The following is a 23935-nucleotide window of genomic DNA, read 5'->3' on the forward strand; positions in this document are numbered from 1 at the left end:
TTCGCCCACACACTCACGTCCGTCGTCGACGCCTTCGTTTTGGGGGCTTTTCTGGCCTTCTTTTTTTTGGGGGGACCAACTTTCTGCAACGCGAGTTCGATCGCACGAAGTTCTTCATCGCCAGAGTTGTTTCCTTCCCCATCATCAACCGAGGACTCGTCCACCTCCTTACGTTTCCTCTTCTTCGCTTTCTCTACCATCGTATCGGCTCCATGCCACGTCGCGGGATTGCGTAGGCCAGGATGGATAGCTGGCATCTGTGCTTCAGCCGAGGACGCGTGGGACTGTGCTTCAGTCGCGGGCTGGCGGGACTGGTTGGTGGACTGGTTGGTGGGGACATCGCGAGAGGCGGAGTCTTGGGGGGCTCTCTGTTCTGAAGTCTGCGCCGGGGCAATTATGCTTCGTTCGGTGAGTTTTTTTCTCTACTTCATCTGATATAACATTCATTTTTAAGTCTTCTTTCAGCAAACGACTCACAGCTAGTCGTCACATATCTTGAAAACCCCTTCGCAATCTCGGCAAAGGCAATAGGCTCGAGTTTGGCGATGTCGTTTTGCTGCGGCGCATCGGAGGAAGCCTGAGATTGCACGCTAGAGAGACAGTTCAAACGGTGTAGCCAGAAAAGCACTAACATATGCTCACCTACGCACAAAACACGAAACTTTACTGTTCTCCTCCCGGATCTGGCCGTACATCAACAAAATCTTGCATCCAGTATACAGCTCAAGCCCATTCAGCAACGGTTGAATCACGTCGGGCAGTCTAGAACGAGCTCTGTTATTTTGGCGTCAGTTTAGAACAAGAACTCCAGTACCAACGCACTCGTCCATGTCTTCAATCAACGCAGAAGGTTCCCCTTCTTTGGCAGATCGGTAGGCTTCCAGTTGTTCCTCGTGGTCTTCGTCAGCTTCACGCCGAATACTAGCACGAATCTGCTCCGATTCCTTGTTCAAAAACTCGGCAGCAATGTCGCATCGAAGCTTGAGATGATCTTTCGAAGGTGCGGAGAGATAACCCTTCGCTTCAAACTCCTTCTGAATCGCTTCCTTATATTCAGATTTGCTCATGTAGAACTGGAGGTCCGTAATGCGGCGTGGAGCGAAGCCTGTAGGCTTACGGAGGCCCTTCAAGAGCGACTGGAATGGATTGGGCTTTTGGTGAGCAGCGCGTTGCCGACCGAACCAGGCGATGATGGACTAAAAAGTGATGTCAGTTTTATTCGAGGTCGACACATAAAGTTCCTCACCTTTTCCACTAGGGTGATGACCTTGTTCATTGCAGCCTTGCCCTCCTCGTCGCTCGGCACCTCGCCGAGCTTTTCAAGCTCGTCCTCATCCTTGGGAGGCTCCTCTTTCAAGGAACAACGCCAAGGCGACAGCTTCCACCACTTGGGGAAGATCTCGTCCCACAAGCTTCCTGACCCACGGCGGAACTTCTTCTTGGCCTTCGAGCGAGCCAAGTACTCGGGCAAATAGCCCTGGAGGAAGTCCAGTCTGGCTCCGGTAAAATTCCCCTTATTGCCTCGTTTTTTCTGACCTCTTGCCACAGGGGTGGTGTTGCCGCACGCGATATAGATGGGGAGACGGATGGCGATGGCGCTGGGGACTCGGATGGAGCTCGAGGAGCGGGGCTGGCTTTTTTCTGCTTTCCTTTGCTACTTCGAGCCATTCTGCAGTTAATCGGGGCAAAACAAGGGGACAGCAACGAGGATAGCGGAGCAATTACGATTAACTTCTGGTCCCTCTGAACGTTCCACCGACTAAACCCGCTATTTGGCTGCCTCATTGGAGCTCAAAGACTAATTGTCATTGTCACGAGCATACGCGCTACTTGCTTCAAACTACCATGTCCTCCCCCCAACTTCCCGTCGTCACTACCACCCCCCAGCTCCCTGCCGTCGTCCCCGCCGTCGTCCCAACAAACTCCCAAGCATCGGACTTGTCCACCATCCCCTTGACTCCTGCCCAGTTAGCGCGCATCCGTCGAAAGTTGCCTCCCCTGGTAATTATTTGCTTTTTTGTTGTCGCTCGCTGCTGATGAAACTTCAGGCTGAGCGCACTCTCAATGTGCGGTACTACCATGTCAACGGCAAGAGTGGGCAGCGTCCCCTTGTCTTCGACTTCCGCCTGGACGAATTGACCGTCAGCGATGTGGTCAGCGCCTTTGACAGTGCCTGGGACTCGTCCCCTTTCCACTGTGCAGAGTGTCTCCATGGTTGGACAACACTGGCTGGTCGAAAAATGGACATTCAGTTCACCGTTCTCCATCGATGCCGCCACGAACGCCCAGACGACGCTGTGGGAGACGAGACAGCGAATGACGCGATCCGCCAGCTCTTTCCAGAGCCTCTTTATAGTGTCGAGGGCAATGTGTACGTGATCAAGCACAGCGCCATTCCCATCAACATCGACAACCCTCTTCCCGGGCTGCCGCAAGGGCTGGTGTTCACCACGCCCAGGAACATCGAGGAATCGGATGTGCCTCTTATCGACCTGTTTGTTCGACAGTATGAGATCTCCTTTCCTGGTTTACCCTTTACTGAAGATTTACTTCCTTAGATGGGCGTTTGGTGGGCCTTATGGCGTGCCGGTCCCTCCCGAATGCGTACGACATCTTGGGCCAAGGGCATTTTGAATGAGAATTAGATCGTGTCGTTGTTGTTTTATAATATACTTGAACCATCTCTTTTTTGGCCTCATTTGTGAGCGCGCGAAGAATCCGTGTAAAAGAATCAGCATGTCGTGTCTGGCACTATGTAACTCGAATGCCGCGCATCGGGCGCTTGACATCCGGAAGTGTCAAGAAGCTGGGCGCTTAATTTGATTAGACGCTGCCCCAGGATGAGGTCGTCACAAAAACAAGTCAACGGTCTCGCACAAAACAAGATGAGAAAAAAGCACAGAAAATATATTGACTTTCTCTGCAATAGCCCCTGTTAGAATATGTAAAAAAAATTAGTACTGCAGAGATCCCATGTTTCATGATAAACATGAACGTGCTCATCTCGGTGCAACTACAGTAGAGGACTTGCGTCGTTTGTTGAGATCCTTTCATGAGTTGAAAATGTTTGACAGATTCACTCAGCCAAATTTTGGATAATCTTCACAGGGCAATGTCCTCCAATATATCAGTATTTTTTTCTGAATTATCAACCAGAATCTTACCACCATAGTTCACATGTTCCTTGCGACGACTGCCTCTTGGCAGGTGAGCGCTGGGTTAGCGCCGAGTTAGCGCCGAGTTGTGACATCGTGACACCTCACTTGTCTCTTGTCTTCAATGCCAACGCCGACCAAATATCACAGTCCTGAAGAACGCCTCGAAGCGAAACGGGGGAGCGCGATCGGCGTTATAGAGCTAGTACAAGGTACGTCTGGCTCGGAATTAGAGACAACGCTGGAGCATCGAAGGCTGGATAGAGAGATCACTTTCCATTGCCTGGACATTCAGGCCCGCACCCGCACAGGCCAGTATTAGTATTGTTCCATCATCCTCTTCGCGTCCCTTATGCTGACCAACAACTAGAACGACGCAATGCTCTTCACAGCATTCAAAAAATCCAGGTGGAGATCGGCAAAGTGAGGTCCCAGCTCGCGACAATGCGCCGACAAATCACCCAAAAGTGGATTGCGACTGAAGACAAATCGCAATACTGCCGATGCATCTTTTTTTTCTTGGTAGATACTTGTGCTAGTATACAGCTCGCCGTCTATAGTCGTTAATAGAGCTTGTGTCGAAAGCCATTGTACCTCGAGTATAGCCTAGCCTAGCCTGTCAGAAGCTTGTGTGTCGAAAGTCGGTCGAAAGTCAGTTCCCCGTCTGTCATTCTCGAAGGTTCTCGAAGGATGATGATCAAGTCAGGTGATCTATCTTCTTCCCTCATCTCCTTGTTGATGACCTTCCGTCCATCTCCATGAGCATGTGTTCGCCATCGAGAACTCGCAGCCAACACCTACCTACGAATCCCCGCTAGACGCTGGGCTTGCTCGTGTGTCGCAGGATCATCGAAGGTCGTATGTTGAAGCTCAAGATATCGAACCTCCCTCTCCTCTTAAACGACTACAACGAGCGGCCACAACCTCCTCCCCATCATTACCCACTTTCCTTTCGGAACAATACATCATGGGCGAAGGGGATAAGGAGTGGATTCAGACCGCAAGTGTCCCAACGACAATACCTCGCGTTCTTCAGCCAGCGGTGAGTGGTGTGGAGCTCTAGTGTGCAGTCCTGACTGTCTTTGTTTGTATAGGATCGTGCTCTTGCGCAATGGCGAGAGCACTTTCGCGACGCATATCTTCGCATCATGCTCTGGCTCGAAGGGCGAGGCAGAGGCGATCATTCTCATTGCGCTCAATGTGGGCTTGCAGAGCGGGATGCTCTTTTCCGTTGCGAGGAATGTCTTGGGGGCCTGCTGGTCTGCCAAGCCTGCTGCGTTGCTATGCACAGGACTCTCCCGTTGCATTGGATACAGGTAAAGTAGAATTGTTTCAGGGCTACAATGCTAACGAAGACATTCAAGGAATGGAAAGGCAAATACTTCGAACGCACGAACCTGAAGTCCCTCGGACTCGTTGTTCAACTCGGACACTCTCCAGCTGAAGCTTGCCCTCGGAGTGTCCCCCCCTCGAGGTGACTTTGTGGTCATTCACGACAATGGGATACATGAGGTCGCCCTACAATTCTGCGGCTGCTATGCAACAAATGACCCCTACTATGCCCAACTCCTTCGTTTCCGCTGGTTCCCTGCTACTTCAACAACCCCTCGCACCTGCGCGACATTCGCATGTCTCAAAAAGTTCCAAATGTTTGCCCATCAGGGGAAGCTCAGCGGCTACGACTTCTACCACGCCTTGGAACAACTCACGAACGCGACTGGGTTCAAACCCCCCGATCGATACCAAGTTTTCTTGCGTATTGCCCGAGAATATCGCCATGTACTGGCTTTAAAGCGGGCGGGAAGGGGACATGCGACTACGGGTGTGGGAGGCACTGTTTCTGGTGAGCTGGCTATACGCTGTCCAGCTTGTCCACGCCCTGGGGTCAATCTTCTCGAGGGATGGGAGTCGGCAGCGCCGGAGGATAGGTCAGTGGACCAACATCCAAAAGAAAATAGCGCAACTGACAATCAACAGATGTCTGTATCTTATGTTTTTGGCCCTCGACGCCTGCTTCCGTCTCAAGAGGCGAGCCATCTCTAATGAAATCAGGGACCCGGGTCTGGGGACCGGTTGGTCATATTTTGTGGAGTGGGAACCATATCGCGATTATCTTCAGACTGTTAAAACGCAAAAAGAGGTAATATTCTTCGGATTCGTCTTCTACTCGTACTCATTTTGCTCGTCAGATCAGCTCATGCAGTGGCCTCGCAGCCATCGACCACGCAAACAATAAGTTTTCGCGAGGTTATAGCGCAACTGGAGTGGTCATGGGTGTTTGTGCTCGACACGAATTCATCCAGCCTAACGGAGTTGCCGATCTGCAAGCTGGAGAACGGTATGCAAACATGGACTGGGTCTTTCTCTCGATCCTCCGCCATCTCACTCTCCTCCTTCGACTACTCGTCTCCTATGACATCGCATGTCAGTGGTGGAAGAATTTGTTCGACAGACTCGAAGCCCTTCCTTTCCTTATCTCCCTCGTTTTCGTCTCTACCATGTTTCGATTCGTTGTCCCCAAACTCCACATTCACGGCCATACGATCTCCTGCCAAGTCACTTATTCGCTCAATCTGGTTCCGGGGAGTGGGCAAACGGATGGGGAAGGGATAGAGCGGCCTTGGAGTAACTTGGGGCGGCCTTGCGGCAAGCACGCGGGTTTGCGGCCCGGGTGCTCGAGCCGACATACTGGATGATCATATGTCATACTGGAACTGGAGGAAATACGTTGGGCTCCGTAAGTACTCGGCGGTCCCCTTCGAATTGAACCCTGAAACTTACTTTGTTTCAGCATCGCTTTTAAGACGACGACTGGACGCTGCCACCGCGGAATTTGCTCGACAAGAGGCTTCATTTTCTCTTTTCCGTCAGCAACAAGACGAACGAGTTCTGGAATGGCAGAAGATGGTGGAAGACTTTGAAGCGGACGCTTCTAAACCCAATCCTTATATGCCTTGCTTCGAAGGTTGATCTCCTTCTTCATTCAACAACGAAAGACTCACAACTCACAGGTGCTACCGAAGCCCAGATTCGTAATGAGCTAGAGCAAGTGGACGAAGAAGATGAGGCTGCTGGTCGTCGCAGACCTATCCACGATGTCAGCCCTTCCGCATTTGTCCAAGAACTGCTGGATATCGAAGCAGAGCAGTATGATGTCTCGTTTGTAACTATGCAGCGTAAACTCATCTTAGTTTTAGGCGTCGTGTTCTGGCTGAGGCTGAACTCAAGAAGGCAAAGGGCTCAGCTGCCAATGTCACGCTCATGCTCTCGTAGCAATAGCAGGTGGAAACGAGAGGCTTGTGCCGTGGATGAAGCTTTTGAAGGAAGATATCCGCTGTCTCGAGGACTCAGCCGACCTTGAAAAGAAGCGCTTGAAAGCAGAACGAATGGCAAGGCAGAAGGCGCGAGATGACCGTGAGCTCAGAGCTGCAGGAATTGTTCCGCTCATTGTTCGCCGGGAAGAGAAAGATGACGAGGACGACGAAAGAGCGAATGAGGACAGTGACGACGACGTTTTTGGATCTTCAGCGATGACGGGAGCATCTACCCGTCGTCGGGGAGATATTTTTCCTGCGGGAGAAAGCCGGCGGGATATATCGTGGATTTGGAAGTCCTCGGGCTCTTCTGACGAGACGACCATCAGTCAAGAACGAGAAGAGGGTGAGTGAAGTCTTGTTCGAGACTATGGAAGTTCTGACTTCTTTTTAAAGCTCTGCGCATAGAATGGGCAAAGGCATGGGCACGCATGCGTCATTGGAGTGAGGAGGTCCGGATTTTGCAAGAGGAGTGGAGGCGGGTTATTGTGTCGATGAACTTCGAAGCTGAGGAATGGCTGAAGCGAGCCTCATTCGTTCCTACCACCTCGGCTGATGGTGAGGGCATAAGTGCATATGCTCACAAGCAAGCCGACATGTATCGCAAGCTTGCCCTCCGCGCCGAGGTTGTTCGCACTCAACCCAAGCTCAGGAAGGGTGTTCGGAGGCCATCTGCTGATGTCGAGTTGCCAGAGGACGAAGGTGATGGGGTCATCGAGCTGGATCATGATGAGAATGAGCTGGGCAATGGGAGTGATGACGATGAAGAGGAGGATGACAATGAGCAGGAGGACATTAATAATTGAATTTTATGTATGAATTTCGACTTTTTTGATGCCACAATTTCTTTCTGGTGCCGATAATACCTAATGATGCCAACAATAAAATAAACAAGCCCATCAATAGTCACGCAGGGTGTGTATTAGGTGGTGCCGGGCGGCCGCGGGGAAGCCCATATTCTATGCAAAAGACTCCTGGACTCCGGCCCATATCCTATGCGAAAATCTGGCCATACAGGGTGCAGGAGCGGCAGAGATGGTATAACTGCCAGGTAGCTTTTTCTCCCAGGCAAGTCGGCGAATCCGAACGGGGGGCTTCGGAGGGGGCAGAGGGTGCGTCTTTCGTTTCGGGCTCGTTGTAGGGCAAGGGAGTTGATTCATCATACGAACAAGTGAAACGATTTATGGACGCGAACGAGGGCACACCAGTCACTCGTCGCGGGGGACAAAATCCTCTGCCGGAGCCTCCGAATGCGCCTCCGCTAAGGCCGCAGTATCGGACAAACCGCGCAAGCAGTTCTCCCAGCATCTCATCGCCAAGTTGCTGGATTACCTCGTCGAGGATGTCCACATGGCGGACGTCGGCGGGGAGCGGACAGTCCCGAGCCAAATGGTTGGGGTCGCCGCATCTGAAGCAGGCTCGACGAGGGGCACCCCGAGCCCTAGTACGATCCAGCTCCATAGGGACGGGAGCCGGAGGTACCGGGACGGGGGCGCGGGCCGCGGGTGGCACAGGCGGGGCCACCGGGCGGATGGGGAACGGAGTTGCCGAATGAGTGACGGGGAAGGCGCCGCGCGGAGCTCCCGAAGCGGTCCGCGGGGTAGCCGTTCCCTTAATGAGCTTCGCTCGCACCAGGGCTTCATATTGTGGGAAAGCCCGAGTGCGCCAGCCCAGATAGTCACGGAGGTCTGGGGGGTCGTTCGAAGAGGTGATGCCGTTGTTGATCAAGGGGTCAAGTCCGTGGCGGTACTGGTTACCTTAACCAACGCGTCTTGAAGCCAGCGAGGTCCATCAAGTCCTCGAAGTCGTCGGTATATCCGTAGACATCCCGCGTTCCCATGTGATAACCCTGCTTTCCAACTTAGCGAGCGCGAGGTCCTGTTCGTTCTCCTCAACGAACCGAAGGCGAAACTCGGAGAGGAACTGGCTCCACCGAGGGAAGGGGAAGGGGTTTTTGCTCCCATGACGCTCTGCCCATTGCTGAGCAGGTCCCTCCGCCATATAGGACATGGCATAGCGGACGGCCTTTTCTTCACTCGGCTCTCCGTTAACCACGACGGGGCAAGCCGAGCGTAGGTTTTGACCGCGTACAGGAAGGCGCGGCCGCGTTTGCGATCTCCGTTAAACGCAAACGGGGGGTTTGGTCGTAAGACCAGTTTTGAGGCGACAGTAATGTCACCAAATAACGCATCCGCGTCGGGGCATTCGGAGATGCCAAGGCGGTTCGGGAGCTGCCGGAGGTGGTGCGGCAGCGGAAGCCTGGGAAGCAAGGTGGGTGAGGATATTGGTGAGGTTGTCTAGTTTCGCCTCAAGTGCGTCCATGCGCGCGCGTCAGCATCCGGAGCAGCTCCGGTAGACATAGCGGGCGTAAAGACGACAAGAGCAGAGGAGGAGGGGTCAAGTGGCAGGGGCGGTGACGAGGGGGGTACGGACTCGTACTCCGAGCCTGAGTCAGCACCAAACCTGGCAATCTTGACCGGTTAATCCCGTAGAGAGTTTCTTCTGCTGTAAGGGCAACCCTGGAGACTCCGACGAAAGCCTAGCAGGGGAGGATCCAAAGCGTGAATAAGACTACAGGAAATACACGGAGGGACCGACCTAGCAGGGGAGGATCCAAAGAGAAGAAACTCTAAGGGTCCGCCTGCTAGGGCGCCAACTATATACTGGTCGTCCGTAGCTGCCGACGTAGAGCGCAGAAGGCCTGAGCGGCGTCGCAGGCTCTGTCCCAAGGTGATCGTTGGGAAGGTCTTGACGGATCGGTGATTGTGCGGGCGAAGGAGGCCGTGGACGATGGTCGGGGTGGGTCGGAGCGTCCCGAGGGGGCGGCCGGTCGGATGCGCGTCGGATGCGTTCGGAGGGTCCGAAGGAGGCCGAAGCGGGGGTTCCCCTGACACTCTGACAGTTATCAGACCTGTCATGAAGCTTTGTCATTGGCATTTAGAGTTTCTTCTCTTTGGATCCTCTCCTAGGACTCTCGTTGGAGCCTCTGGGGTTGCCCTTACAACTAGGCAACTGCATGGGTAAACCCCTGGGTTTTTTACGGCTACCCATACCCCTACCCGCACAGCCACCGTACCCGTACCCATGGGTACGGGTACGGATTTACCCATGGGTAGCCGGTAACTGATGGAGATGTGTCAGATATTGAAAGAGGTTAAATAGCCGGAAACTCTGATAAAAAGGCAGCAGTTTGCAAGAGTCAAACCAAGAACATCTCGAGAAATCTACAGGAGTAAAACCACCTAATTTAGGAAGCGACGGGTAGGAAAATCCTGGCAATCCCTTACCCGTACCCGTACCCGCACGGGTAAAACCCGCGTACCCGCACGGGTATGGCCTACCCATGCAGTTGCCTACTTACAACTTTGTAAAATCCATCAGGCCCCGCTCAAGAAGAAAAAATAACCAAACTTGTTTTGCCATGATTACCAATATTACAAGCCATTTCATGTTGGGCTTTAGGTCGGGCTGTGCAAGGAGGCTCCTCTGAAAAACACATGCCCAGAATAGAACAGATGAATTGTTAGCATAAGCGGGGTACTACCCCGCTTACCGGGGTAGAATCGATTGGCTTGGCTTGGCCCGGCCTTGGCTTTGGCAAAAGCTATGGGTTTTCCCAATTAGAAAGTGGGCGGGAAATAGCCATATTTGCTGTACATTTGTGTCATATTTCCAAAGTAACCAATACTAGGACGGATCTGGTCAATATTGGTAGTCAATGGGTGATTCCTTGGCGTGCCAGAGGTTGCGTCAATTTCCTGGGAACTCTGGGTGATGACATCAAGGTCACAGTCACATTCATCCTTGAGCTTCAAAAGGTACATTAAAGATATGGGATGAAATAATTGGCCAGAGTGTGAGCTCTAGGATGAAGTCTTGACATCCTCAACCACCAATTCTATCCCAAATACCTTCAATTCTGCAATCCATCAAATGCTGTGCAAAGCCATGGCCCAAGCCAGTGGCTTTGGCTCGGCTTTGGCTTTTCCTGCCTTGGCCTTGGCTTGGGCCAAAGCCAAGGCCAGAAATTCACTAACAATTATGTACATGTGTAGTGATTGTCATGGGTGGCGTGACCCGTGACAGGCTGTAAGGACGGGCCTGCACAGGTACAGATGCAGGCCTGATCCCCTAAAGCCACTGGCCCTTGTCCTGGCCCACCAGGCCTGGCCACCCTGATAGCCAGCTTCTTATATCCCGTGCATCTTCAGACGCTCCGAGGTTATCCTTGGAGCGCAACAGGGTTTTTACGTGATGAAGGTATCTGAGTGTTTCCCTTCAAACAGTTAATCTGCACGCAGACTCCCTCGGACCTGTACGGACCCTCCGACCATCTTGCCTTGTGTATGTTTTCTCGTTCCCCTTACTTACTATGCCTTTGTACTTAACCTGCAGGGAGATCCTGCGGACCACATCAGATTTCCCTGCGAGGTCATATGCCTTATGCTTACTACTTAGTATAAATACTCGTACTCTACAGTCCTGTACTTCAGTTTCGTTATTAACGTTTCTTGCCTCACTCTCTGCTCTCGTCCGACTCCTCCCCGTGTTCTAAGCCTTATCGCCTTTGGCTTCTCGAAACCGCTACCAGCTTGGCTCAGATGGCTATAACAGCTGTTGCTGGGGAGTTCAAACTCACAATGGCCTCCACAGTCTGTGGTAATACATCAGGAAAGTGAATTAATAGAGGAGTTCAATCAATCTACTAATCCACTAATTGTGTTTGTGTGTGTATGTGTGTGTGTTTGGGGTTTGAGTTGCAGGAAACAACTAACAGATTCAGAATATCCAAATATAGCAATAGAACTTTCTACAGATCACTTTGTACTGTTGTTATGAAACACAGAAGAAGGAACAATCAAGCTCAACCTCTAAAGGGCTTCACAAAATGAAAAAGAGAATGTATCTGTTCTTGACACAAGATGCTAACTCAAATATGCAAACAAACATGCTTCCTTGCCACTTGTTTCCTATAAACAAGATCCCTTGCTTCCCTATCCTTACACTTGCACTTAACCTGACCTAACTTGAACTGGTACCTTGCTACTTGGTTACCTGGTTGTCACACTTGTGACCTAGCTGCCTTGCTTACTTACCAAATATAGTAATAGGTAGGGTGTGATTCGATAGTCTATCTGTTGAAAGAACAGGAGAGAAGTTCAATGTTTATTCTGTAACGTAGTACAGTATTTATACTACTAATGAATATTCTAGTAAGTTCTACTAAAGTCTGACTGGGATCAGTCAGCGTCGGGCTGAGTGATCCGCCCGGAGTTCGCTAGAGTAAGCGATATTACAACACTCCCCCTCGAACGTAGCGGCGGAGCATGCCTGGAGAGGGAATTTGGGCAAGTGATGCCGCAGATGGGAACTGTGCCTGGTGAAAGGCAAAATCTCGTGGAGTTGTCGTTGAGCCAGGGTTGGCCAACAACGGAGTTGGCCTTGCCTGATTTGGCGCGCCGGAGGTGTGGGAACATGGCTGGAGGTAAGCCGGATGAAAATAGGCCGGGATCGGCCGGTCGTGGAGCCGGAGTCAGTAGCTTGGCTATGCCGGATTTGGTGTGCCAGAATGCTGCTTGGCCGCGGGCGGGCCCGAATGATGGGTTTGGCCGTGTACCGGGGCCGGGCCTGAGTTGGCCGGACATGGCGGTGCCAGATTTGGCGCGCCGGGAAGTGGGCCGCGAGTGGGCCGCGAGTGACTGTGCGTGTGCCATGGCCGCGTGTGGGCCGGAAATGAGGTGGCGGTGGCCGCGAATGGGCCGGAAGAATGACGGTAGACATGGCCACGAATGGGCCGGGAACGTAGATAGGCCGCGGATGGGCCGGATATGCGTCGCGCTGCCAGAGTTAGCGTGCGGGAAATAAGAGTTTGACCACGCAGGGGTCCGATACTGGCCGCGGATGGGCCGGAGGTGCCAGATGGGTTGGCTTCGCGTTGCCGGCGTTGGCGTGCGTGTGAGAGAGCATGGGCCGCGTGCAGGTCCGGGAGTGCTTGTGTAAGCCAGGGGTTAGGCCGCGAGTGGGCCAGCACATGTCGTGTCCAAGTTGCTTGTGGAAGCGCGGACGGAAGTTGCTTGTGTAAGGCGAAGAGTCAGTGTGGTGGCCGCGAGTGGGCCGTGACAGAGGTCGTGTCCGAGATGCTTGTGTAAGTGTGGACGGAGAGGTGTTGGCTGCGAATGGGCCCGACTGTGGCCACGGGCGGGCCGGAGCAGAGTGGTGTCGATGGTGGGATGTCCGAGTGGTTGTCCGTTGCCGCTTGGCATTGCCCAAGTGAGCGTGCCAGAAGATTCCAGTGCGTGAGAGAATGCGGGGCTGCGCCTGGGCCGATGGCTGTGCCGGATCGAGGCATTCGCCGACGGTGCGCGTGAAGCGCTCGGGCGCACCTGCAGCTTGCAGCTGCCAGTCCAAACCAATACCAGAGCGCACCCTGGGGGTGGTGTCTCCGGGCCGAAGACGGGGGGGGTCGATATGCGAGGGAATAGACGCGAGTGGTCGTATGCGTGATGGCCGCGGAGTGGGTGGAGCAAGCGGCGAGGTGAGAGGCAGTTCAGGCTATGCGGGGCCCATAACCTGTTGAAAGAACAGGAGAGAAGTTCAATGTTTATTCTGTAAAGTAGTACAGTATTTATACTACTAATGAATATTCTAGTAAGTTCTACTAAAGTCTGACTGGGATCAGTCAGCGTCGGGCTGAGTGATCCGCCCGGAGTTCGCTAGAGTAAGCGATATTACAACACTATCTACTACAATTGAGCTCCTTATATACTACCTAGAAATTAATTATGTACTGTGACAATTAAACCAGTGATGTGACAAAAGAAGCACTATGACTCAGTTCGAATCATTGTGGCTGTGCATTCTAGAATATTCTAGACAATCAATCTTTTGTTTTAGGATGTTCTATTCTCATAACAATGGTTCTAATTTCATGTCTAGGCCGGAGTTCTGTGGCTGTGCTGCTAGAGCGGTCCAGAACTGGTATTCTGGCCTTTCTGGTTGTATCTAGGTTTGTAGACCATTGTAGACTCATAATTCTACTATGACTCTGGAATGTTCTCAAATATTTAGAGCATTCAAATTATAATATTTGCTCTATTTGATCAGTTTCTAGATGTGGTCCACTTACAAGCTCTTCAGCGGGCCTGTGAAAAGCAGGCCACCTGCGGGCTGTTAGTCAAAACACGGGTACCTGCACCTGCCCAGGCAGGAACGGGCTATCAGAGCGAACCACTGCAGGCTGATTTACCTGTGGGTGGCTTGTGATGAACACTACACAGGTGTGAGCCTGGGAGCCATACCTACATTCCTCCATCATATTAGCACTGCCTCTTTAGTCACTTATCTCTGTCCTCCATTGTTGTTCCAGAATATAGCAGGATTCTGTTGTGCTCCTGTGTGTTCCTCAGTGGTTGTAGGCTAGACCACCTAGTTTCCAGCATGGACGACTTCTCTTACTCCATGATTTATGTGATTTCATCATTTTTGTTTTAGTATTTATATTACCATCTTGTATTTGGGAGATTCACGGATTACCCCATATTACTAGGTGTAGGGAGTGTAGTGTTGACTAGGGCCAGGCCCAAGCCCTGAAGCCCGGCCTGGCCAAGCCCTCCTCCGTTAAGAGGTAGGGCTGAAGGGCTTCAGGCCCCAAGCCCTCCAAGCCCTGCGTTAGCCGAGGGCCGGGGCTCGGCTTCCCCCAAGCCCGAGCCCTGGCAAGCCCGGCCCTAAACAGGGCTGGGCAGACCTGGCCTGTGATGCCGCCCAAGCCTTCTGTGCCCAACAGTGGCAGCTACGGACAAGCAGTATATGGTCAGCTACCTATATCAGGAAATGTGTTTTCGCTACCAGGCCACCTGTTTAAGCACCATAGACCTGGTAGCATCAGTAGCATAAGTTGCATCAGTAGAATTCAGGCAGCGCTAAGTAGCTGATAATATCAGCTGGTCGATCTGTGCAGCATTTATGTAGCAATTGATAGATATGTCAAATCATGTTGTAACCAGATGCAAGATCAATTGTCTACAAAATATATATTTTGTCACTATGTAGAATTGTGAACAGTAATTCAGCAGTTTAACTAGCGGGCAAGCCTTTTCTGCTCTTGCTATGGCTATGCTAGACTCTGAGAAATTGCCTAAGTCCATGATCACATGCCAGGTGGCGCCATTTGACGTGATTGATGGATCGGGAAAGATCCGCAGCATAAATCAAATGGCGTCATCTAGCAAATGACTCCCCCTTCTTTCTTCCCCCCTCCACTGCCGTCTCTTCCCCCCTCATCGACGGCCACCCGAGCATGCCCATGAACTGCGCTTCTGGAGTCTGAGCATAATCCACCTCACCCACTCGGCCTGGTTTGTCCTTTTTCTGACTATTTGGCCGTATACTAACTGGCAATAGCTCTTTTTCTCGCCAGCCAAATCACACGATTTTTGGTGCGAACCTTTGGTCCCCCTTCGCGCATATGCTCACTCATTTTCAGCCATATCAACTGTACCGTTCTCGCAAACGATGAAGAATGCCCTCCACACTCCTCTTGTGCCCCCACCACCACCCTCCATCCCCATATGTCCCCGCCGACACCTGCTGTGATGCTCACCGGCCTTCTCGCCCCTAGGCTGAGCCTGCGCAATAAGCTCGCATGCAGAGCGCCTCTACGCCACTGTCGAGAGCGTCACATCTCACTGCCGGACGCTCCCATGGACCAGCGGTGGTGGTGAGGGCACTGGACGAGTGCAGGGTGTGTATGGTGGCACGGAAGCAGCTGCACGCTCACTACGTAGAATGCATGTATTCCGTAGTTGTTGTTATACAATTATTGTACATTCTTTCATTCTGTAACTGAGATATTGAGTGAACTACTTGGCTAGTATTAACTACTAGATGCTACTGATGTACCACATAGCTGCTACTGGTTGCTACCAGAATGTGACAGGGTGCTACCAAGCGCCCGAGATGACGGGACTTGTCTACCGGGCTACCACGGCTATCACGTCTACATAGTGTGTGATTGCAAAGTTGTCTATTCCTGATAGCAGACCCTTAGAGTTTCTTCACTTGGGATCCTCCCCTGCTAGACCTTGATTTCAGGCCTCTGGGCTTACAGTTGCAGATTTGGAGATATAATATCTTATCCATGATATAAATTTGAGGTCTTATTTACACTGGCACTGGACTACAGTGAACTGGGAAGTGAGATGCTCTGCAGGGACAGTCACTGTGAGCTCAACCAGAGCCTCTCACATTTGAAACCTGGAGGATTGGTGCAGATTAGGGTCAAGGATATACCTTCAAATTATGAGATATTTGGGTCAAAGATTGCTTTAGATATGAATGCTTACTTTCAGTTACCATATTAGGTATGTACTGACAAGCGAGGCAAGCAAGATTTATAAACACTATGCTACAATTCTTGTACAGAGAAAGGCCTTGATACCATTTAGCATCCTCTAACCATGTTCTAGAAAAGTTTCAGCTCAATCTATCAACTGGGCAACATATAATGGCTCAAACTTTTGGTCCAAAAGTTTAAGCCATTATATTTTCTGTTAATAGAAATTTGTAGTACAGCTCAAGTACGATATCTCATATATCAATCATAAGTCTAGGTTAAACTTCAAAATTTCCATATAAGGAAATTTTTTCACATTCAAAAGACTGTAAGTATTATAATAAGAAGACAGTTTTATAGTTAACTATGAGCACAACATTTATCTTATTACCCAGTTTCCTCTTGATCTGATATCTGTGCTGTTTTACTATTATATTTGACTATTAAAAGCCTTGGTTAACCTCAATGTCATCTTTTTGCAGCTCTAAGACTTTCAGGACCTGTAACTAAGATGTTATTATGGACCACCCCCAGGGTGCGCTCTGGTATTGGTTTGGACTGGCAGCTGCAAGCTGCAGGTGCGCCCGAGCGCTTCACGCGCACCGTCGGCGAATGCCTCGATCCGGCACAGCCATCGGCCCGGGCGCAGCCCCGCGTTCTCTCACGCACTGGAATCTTCTGGCACGCTCACTTGGGCAATGCCAAGCGGCAACGGACAACCACTCGGACATCCCACCATCGACACCACTCTGCTCCGGCCCGTCCGTGGCCACAGTCGGGCCCATTCGCAGCCAACACCTCTCCGTCCACACTTACACAAGCATCTCGGACACGACCTCTGTCACGGCCCACTCGCGGCCACCACACTGACTCTTCGCCTTACACAAGCAACTTCCGTCCGCGCTTCCACAAGCAACTTGGACACGACATGTGCTGGCCCACTCGCGGCCTAACCCCTGGCTTACACAAGCACTCACATGGAGCAGCCTCAGATAGCTCTGGAGGTCAATGGACCAAATGAATTACCAATGAGGATGGACCCGGATGGTCAATCTTACAGGTAACTTCCACAATTACAACACACCCCGCAGGACTGCAACAGGCGAACATTCTGCTCGCGGAGGACCGCGAGCTCCACTTTGTCCACCGCCGCCCGTGTTTCTAGCTCCGCTATCCGCGCGTCGCGCAGCACCACTTGCTCCTCCAGCGCAACCTTATACGCGGCCTTCCGTTGGCGGTACAACCGCGCCGCATCCCTGTTCAGTTTGCGCTTGTGTGCCAACCGCGCCGCCTCCGATTGCGAATCGCGATTGCGCATCCACTCGGAGTATTCCTCTGTATGAGGCGCGGGACTTTCGCCTGGGGAATAATAGCCTGGGGTTGGCGGGTCTTGCGGCCCGAGGTGCGGAGCCGGGCCCGCGCGGAAGCCGGTGAGCTGCCGCCGTCCGGCCGCGGAGCCGGCGCCTGCGCTCGGGGCAGGGCTAGGGCCGGCGGAGTCAGACAGGCGCGGGCTGCGCTCGACAGGGCTCGACATGTCCACGTCCGCAGAGTCCGCGCATTCCGGTCCTGCGGCCGCCCGGGGGCGACAGAGGCAAACAATGCTCCCACTCTATCTTGAGCGAGTTTGCGCCGTTGGAGTCGGTGCCGGAGGGCTCGTGTGCGATGACTGTGGGGGGCGACGAGTCGTACCCCATGCTAGGCAGGGGCGAAGCGGGGCGGCAGCGCGCCCACACCATCTTCAGCGGCTTGTACCCCACGTCGCCGAACGTGGCGCTGAGGGGCTCATAGGGAATCATTATCAGTGGGGATAACTCGCCCGATGGGCGATGGTAAGCTTGAGGCGGGGGCTCGTGCATGAAGGCACCGGCATAACTATGTGGCGCTAGTTCAGGCTCCGCCTGTTCTACCTTGACGGGCACCGAGGGGCCGGATAGGCACTGGGAGCGCAGGTTGGCGGTCAAGGCCGCATGTGGGAGTACTGTGGGCGTCGATGACTCGTGCGATGGGCCGTAGCGAGGTGGTGGAGTATTATGACGAGAGCGGGGATGATGTGGCGCCAGCTCAGCTTGCGACCGCGCCTCCGAGTCGGGCCAGTCGGTCTGCTCCAACTTGAGGGCCAGCGGAGGGCCCCGTTGAGCGTGTAGGCCGCGGCCGCATTCCAACAAACTTGAATTCCGAGTCGAGAACCAACTATTGTGCTCCATGAACGGGTATCGTTGCTTGTGGGCGTGTGGACCACTGGCAAGTGGTGTGTGACACTGTCGGAGGAGTGATGACTCGCTTGTCTTTTATACCTGTGAGTGTAGCTGTCCAGTGACAGATGGGCTGGTGGTTGCGCCTATTTGTGAGTCCGAGTCACTGCGTCAGGAACCAGGATTGGACACGATGGGGTTGTGTGTGGGGCCGTGGACAAGCTTAAGAGCCGTCGACGAATATTACTAGTAATGGGCGCCTGACCGAGTAGCACAATACCAGAGTCCGCATCTGCGAGTTCCGCTCCGCGCAGTCGCAGAGCCCGACACACGAGCCGAGTGGGGATGTGGAGTGGAAGTGAAAGAGACAAGATGACATGGCATCATGTCACACAGTCGCGTGAGTCTTGTCACATGGCACGTGGGACGCGTCTGTGACATCAACAAGTGACATCAACAAGTGACACCAGTTCTCGGAAGAAACGCCGATGGCCAGATGGCAGATGGAGGCCACGTTCCCCTCCCCGCGGATGACTATGGGCCGTAGATGTCTGACTCGGCGGCGGCGACGGGGGTGACCGAGATTTAAACGGCAAGTTAAACGGTGCGTCCTGCGTTTTCCCCATGCCTGTGACAGCAGCCTGTCTGAGAGCTGACTGCTCTGCCATGGGCGGGAGACAGGCAACGCTGGAGACGGCTCTTAACTTCTTAACTCTGAACGTCGACTTCACCGCGTTTCCACGGCTGTGTATGGCTCTCAGCGGTCATTCATTTGTGTCATTGACTCAAATCACTCAATGCTCGTTTTCCTCTGATCCTAACATTCAGTGGGTCAGAACCCAAGTGCCTTCCACGACACCCAACAAGTTACGACGGGCGTTACTAGGACACAATTGGAGATCACGGGGGCGCACCATCATATTGATCGCGCTCGGTTTCCGCACTACAAAAAGCGTTACGATGCCCTGCCAGTGGCAGGCTGCCACTGTCTGCAATGGACCACGAAAGCCCATCTGTCCCCCTCGCCCAGCAACGCCTCGCCGCCCTCCATGCCGAAGTACATCAGCTAGAGGCGGAAGACCCGCGTCTGCCAGTGGTGGCCGCGGTGCTGCTTCAAGTTGACGCAATCCCAAATGAGCTGCTAGGAGAGATATTTCTGTGCTATGCGCACAGCTGTGACTGCTGGCCGCCCATACGACTCTCGCTAGTCTGCCAGCGCTGGCGGGACGTCGTTTACCACACCCCTTCGCTCTGGACGCGGATTACTTGTCGGCGGACGACGACGGCGAAGGCAGCGCGGGATGCTTGCGGGCGTGCGGGGTTAGCGGGGCTTGATGTGCGCTTCACGGGCGGCGTCTCTGGGCACGTGCTGCGGGTCGCTATCGCGGAAGCACATCGGTGGCGGAGCTGCCGTGTCGTCTATCTTTGGCGCACGCATCGGGCGTTAAGCGGGCTCAGGCCAGGCCCGGAAGCACTTGAGAAGCTGGAAGAGCTTCACATCGATGGACGGTGGTGGCACCCGCGATTGACCAACACAAATACTGATGCTGAAGTGGCCAGCGATGCGGGGAGTACCGAGAACAGCGTCTCGTACAACGAATCCGACGAGGAATACGACAACTATATTCAAGTGCCGAAAATAGTCGCATTCGCGGCCACGCCGGCCCTCCGCCGGCTCTCCCTTCGCGCCGTGGTCAAGCACCACCTCACGCTTCCCTGGACGCAAGTCACGCATCTCTCGCTCGCAAGCTACCCCGTGATCGGCACCGTCCTGCCCCTCCTTCGCGCCATGCCCAATCTGGAGGGCCTGGACTACACGCCCTCGTCCATCTGCCAGACCGAGCCCGACATCCGCACCCCGCCTGTCCTGCTCCCCCGCTTACACACGCTTACCGTCCACGAGGACCCCGGCGTGTCGCTGCTCGCCCAGCTGTCCCTCCCTGCTCTGCGCACTCTCACACTCCACGAGCCCCTCGACACCGCCGCCGTCTCTCCGCTTACGTCCCTTCTCCGCCGCGCACCCGCACTCCACACGGCCGGCCTCGCCGGCCCGCTCGGCACCCTCCGGCGCGTCCTTCCCGCGCTCGGCACCATCCGCGTGCTCAACCTCGCGCCGGCGTGCACCACTGAAGCGCTCGGAAGCCTATTCCGCGAGCTAGTGCCTGCAGGAGCGCTGCTGCCCGCCCTGGCCGAGCTCCACCTCACAACAGCGGCCGCAGAGCTGCCCCCTTGCGCTGCTGGTGCAGCTGCTCACGGCACGTGCCGGCGCGGGGCTTACCGCCTTCTCGCTGTACTTCAAAGATGAGGGCTTGCACGACAAGGTTGAGAATTTGGAGGTGATCGCCGCGCTCTGCGAGCGGACGGGGATGAAGTTTGATGTGTCTGATGTAGAGCGGCTGGTCTGATGTTTTCTCGATAGGTAAAATGAATTTTTGATTCAGTAAGGATTCCCAGACCTTGAGTACCATTCACATAGTTTGTCAGTCATGTTCTTTATACACCAGTTAGAAGGAAAAAAACTCCACCACATTTGGTCCCACATTCATCCATAAAAGGATCATTTGTCATGCTCGTTGGAGTGGGCCACGCGGACGGAGGTGGTGGCTGCGGATAATGGATCGATGGGTCACATGCTACACTGATCTACCCTACTACAGGTGCCCCCTTTTGAAATGGCGACGTCCTCGTCGCCGGCTCAACTCTCTAAGCCCATAAAACCTAAACTCTGTACCTCTGTAACTGCTATAGTCTGCTGAATGGGATAGTGGCTGTTGATGACCAAATCATGGGGCAATATTGATGGTCGATGGGAGGGTGTAGTGTCGAAAAACGGATGTAGGCACAGGGAAAGGTCGACCATGTTGTCCCCCCCACACGACTCCACACCCTTGGATAACGTTCCGATGTAGACGGCCAGCCCTTGCTGACTCTACACCCTTGGACACGCTCCGATGTAGACAGCCGATGGCAAGGATGACACAGCCTCACGAGGACTGTGACGGCCTGGATGACGACTGGGAGATGGTGGTGGTGGTGGTGTATAGACTAAGGAAGGTGGTGGGAAGGATGCGCTGACTGCTGACTGGCTGCTGGGCTGAACTCGACACTACGCCAACTCGATGGTGCTGACAACAACTCTTCGATGGTCAGATGGCAGGGATAGATGGATGGGAGACATGGGGATGACCACCCATGGACCGAGCATATAGAGCTGCGAACGAAACACACACTCGTCACCACAATGGAGTGGGCCACGCGGACGGAGGTGGTGGCTGCGGATAATGGATCGATGGGTCACATGCTACACTGATCTACCCTACTACATCGTGACTCCAGTCACTTGTTGACGTCACATACTCTAGTCACCTTCTTGACGTCAACCTACACAGGCGTGCTTCTGGTGGCTTCTGCTCTCCGCCTTCTCGCCATACGGCGCCGAGGAACCTAGCGCGCCGGTGCTTGCTCGACATTCTGGCCCCCGATGCCGTGATTTTCTCAGGGCCTTCATCAGGAAAACCAAATTTTTCTGGAGAATTCTAGATGTTCTATACCTAGACCCTCCAGATGTCCCAGATCCCCAGAGCTCGTCTATGCCCAGAGGCTAAGTCCAAATTTAGATCCCTCCCAGATACACACAGCACCTCCCAGCCACCTGGCCAGAACTCCACAGACATGAACAGACAGTTGTAGACCAAGGGAAATAAATGCATTTGGCTGTACTACAATACAGATTGTATAGAACGACGCGAGCACTGGAGCCGCACCCGGCCCCAGCGCCGAGCCCCGGTGCGTCTGCGCATCAGGATCTCCCCAACAAAGCAACTTTGTCGCTTGCACTGAAACGCGGAAATCGTGCTGACAAGAGGAAAGCCCAAAACCAAAACTCCAAAAACTCCAAAACCCTAAACTCTCTCTCTATGTCCAACAACGATGTTCAACGTGCAAGTTCGGAGGTTCCAACGGAAGTATACCGCTGTTGCAGTTCAGCGATTTCGAATAACGGATATGTCGATAGCGGCGGAGAGTGTAATAGTGGTTGTAGAAAGTGTTGCACTTGTAATTTGTCCAGCAAATCGTTATCTCTTCACTTCGTCCCTTGACCGTTCTCTGTTCCTTCAAGTCCCAATCGTTCCAACAATCCTATCCTTAATTCGTAGTCGTTCTGGGGGAGCTCCGAAAGCTCCTCTATCTACTACAAGTTGACTTTATATACTGTTTCCATGTTTGTCACCACCTTCTCATCCAAACAGTATCTATGCAACCATCTCCAAGTACCAGTATCCTTAGTGACAACTCCTAGACAACCATAGTAACCATGGTATTGGCCCTTGACAACTGACAACTATTGTGCAATGACTTGTTCATTGTTGTCACACTCATGTGACCACCTGTCACGCCCATCTGTCACATATGATCTGAACAATGTGTGACCACTGGTGTCAGGCTTGACAATGGTATCCTCTTGACTACCATATAATTGTCTCACAACATAGCCTGTAACCAGGGAAGAAAAGGGTAAGAAGTGACGGTTTCATGCTTGTTTCCTAGGTGCGCAAATCTCAGGCACATCAGCACCGCCGCCACCACACCTTTGTACGGATTGTCGCTCCCACATGTGCCAACAATACCGGGGTGTCGGAAAACGGGAATGGATCATGCTACTGGCAGCTTCTTGAGAGAGAGAGATGCAATATTAGAAGGACCGACGTACCCACCAAGCTTTGACCCTCCACATCCGCTCCCTGGACGGTGACAAAGACTCTGTCTAGAGTATCAAATTACGCGATGGGGAAACACAGGCCGAGCACACACCGGAAAGCTTCTCTATGTCGCATGGCATGCCCAGTGACGCACAAGCAGGAGCGAGCAGCGGTGGTGACGGACAGTAGGTAGTACTGTGGCACCAAGGAAGCATGAGCATAAGATAGGCACGCAGAGCGGGACACACCGTGCAGATGCGAATGACGGTCTCCCAGCCGTTCAGCAGGTACACCTACGACTCTTGAGGCCAGCTCATCCAGATGACACATATCAGCGGAAGTCGTAGATAGAAAAGAGAGCTCACCTGCCCCATTGGTCACGATGACCTTGTTTGCAGAGGACCGAGGGAGGCGCGAGGGAGGCGTCGCCGCGTCGAGGAGGGGAATCATGGGGGAAGGGAAGGAAAAATCGATGGGGCTGTGTCAGTTTCTTCGTGACTCGGATCTTGATCATGATCAATCACGTCATCTGACCATGTGCTGATCTTGGGACTTAAGCGATTTTTTCGTGGACGAGCGCGGGCGTACACAGCCGCTGAGTCCCACCCAGCCTCTGCGCCCATGTGCGGCTGCTGGCATCGCCTGTCCGCAGGAGATGGTGTCCGCCCTGCGCACACAGGTGACCCGTGCCGTGCACGCATGAGGCATGGGGCTGTATGACCACAGACACTTAGTAGTGCAGAGATCAAGCGCACTCAACTTATGGCCCCCATATTGTCTGAGATGTTAACATTCACAGGCTCTGATGGTAAAATTATTTATATATGCAGATAACCTTGTCTAGAACTTTGCTAGGACTTGTCTGGAGGGATGTCTGGAAATGTCTAGAGCCAGGCAGCTCTCTGGGCATCTGGAGACAGACCACCCAGAGTACCCAGATGCTCCAGATGGCCCAGAAAAAATGGGTTTTGCTGATGTCGGCGGCGGGCTTCATCGACCAGGCGACCGCGCCGGGCGCATTTCTCGTGCGTTCCGCCTGAAATTTTCAGGAATATGAGGGGCATGGTCTCGTTCTATTTCCTGAAATTTCCAGGCGGAACGGGCCAGTCGTTGGCCCTGCGGGGCCCCATCCCGGTTTCCACTGCCAGTAACCTGCTCAGAAGCTTGTGAGTTCCGCTGGCGGGTGCGGCAGCTCAGAGCAGCCCGAGCCGCTCTAAATCGTCTGGGTCAGCGATTGTGAGTC

The 23935-nt window shown here is 53.3% G+C and overlaps 2 protein-coding genes across 2 annotated transcripts; both read left to right on the plus strand.

Moving 5' to 3' along the window:
* Positions 1 to 4015: 4015 nt before the first annotated feature.
* On the plus strand, positions 4016 to 6428 carry MIND_00807700 (CxC2 domain-containing protein; the record flags this gene model as incomplete). The annotated part of the gene is made up of 8 exons (XM_037364752.1): positions 4016 to 4197; positions 4250 to 4471; positions 4559 to 5083; positions 5133 to 5295; positions 5345 to 5579; positions 5947 to 6120; positions 6167 to 6302; positions 6353 to 6428. The coding sequence occupies 8 exons, from the start codon at positions 4016 to 4018 to the stop codon at positions 6426 to 6428; spliced, it is 1713 nt and encodes a 570-aa protein (XP_037217994.1).
* Positions 6429 to 6463: 35 nt separating this feature from the next.
* MIND_00807800 (uncharacterized protein) lies at positions 6464 to 7275 on the plus strand (the record flags this gene model as incomplete). Its single annotated transcript, XM_037364753.1, has 2 exons — positions 6464 to 6815; positions 6866 to 7275. 2 exons carry the CDS (start codon positions 6464 to 6466, stop codon positions 7273 to 7275), a joined length of 762 nt encoding a protein of 253 aa, XP_037217995.1.
* Between the last annotated feature and the right edge of the window lie 16660 nt (positions 7276 to 23935).

Source organism: Mycena indigotica (genome assembly GCF_014461135.1).
Source record: "Mycena indigotica strain 171206Taipei chromosome Unknown Mind.scaff0007, whole genome shotgun sequence".
In the NCBI taxonomy this organism is placed as follows: Eukaryota; Fungi; Basidiomycota; class Agaricomycetes; order Agaricales; family Mycenaceae; genus Mycena; species Mycena indigotica.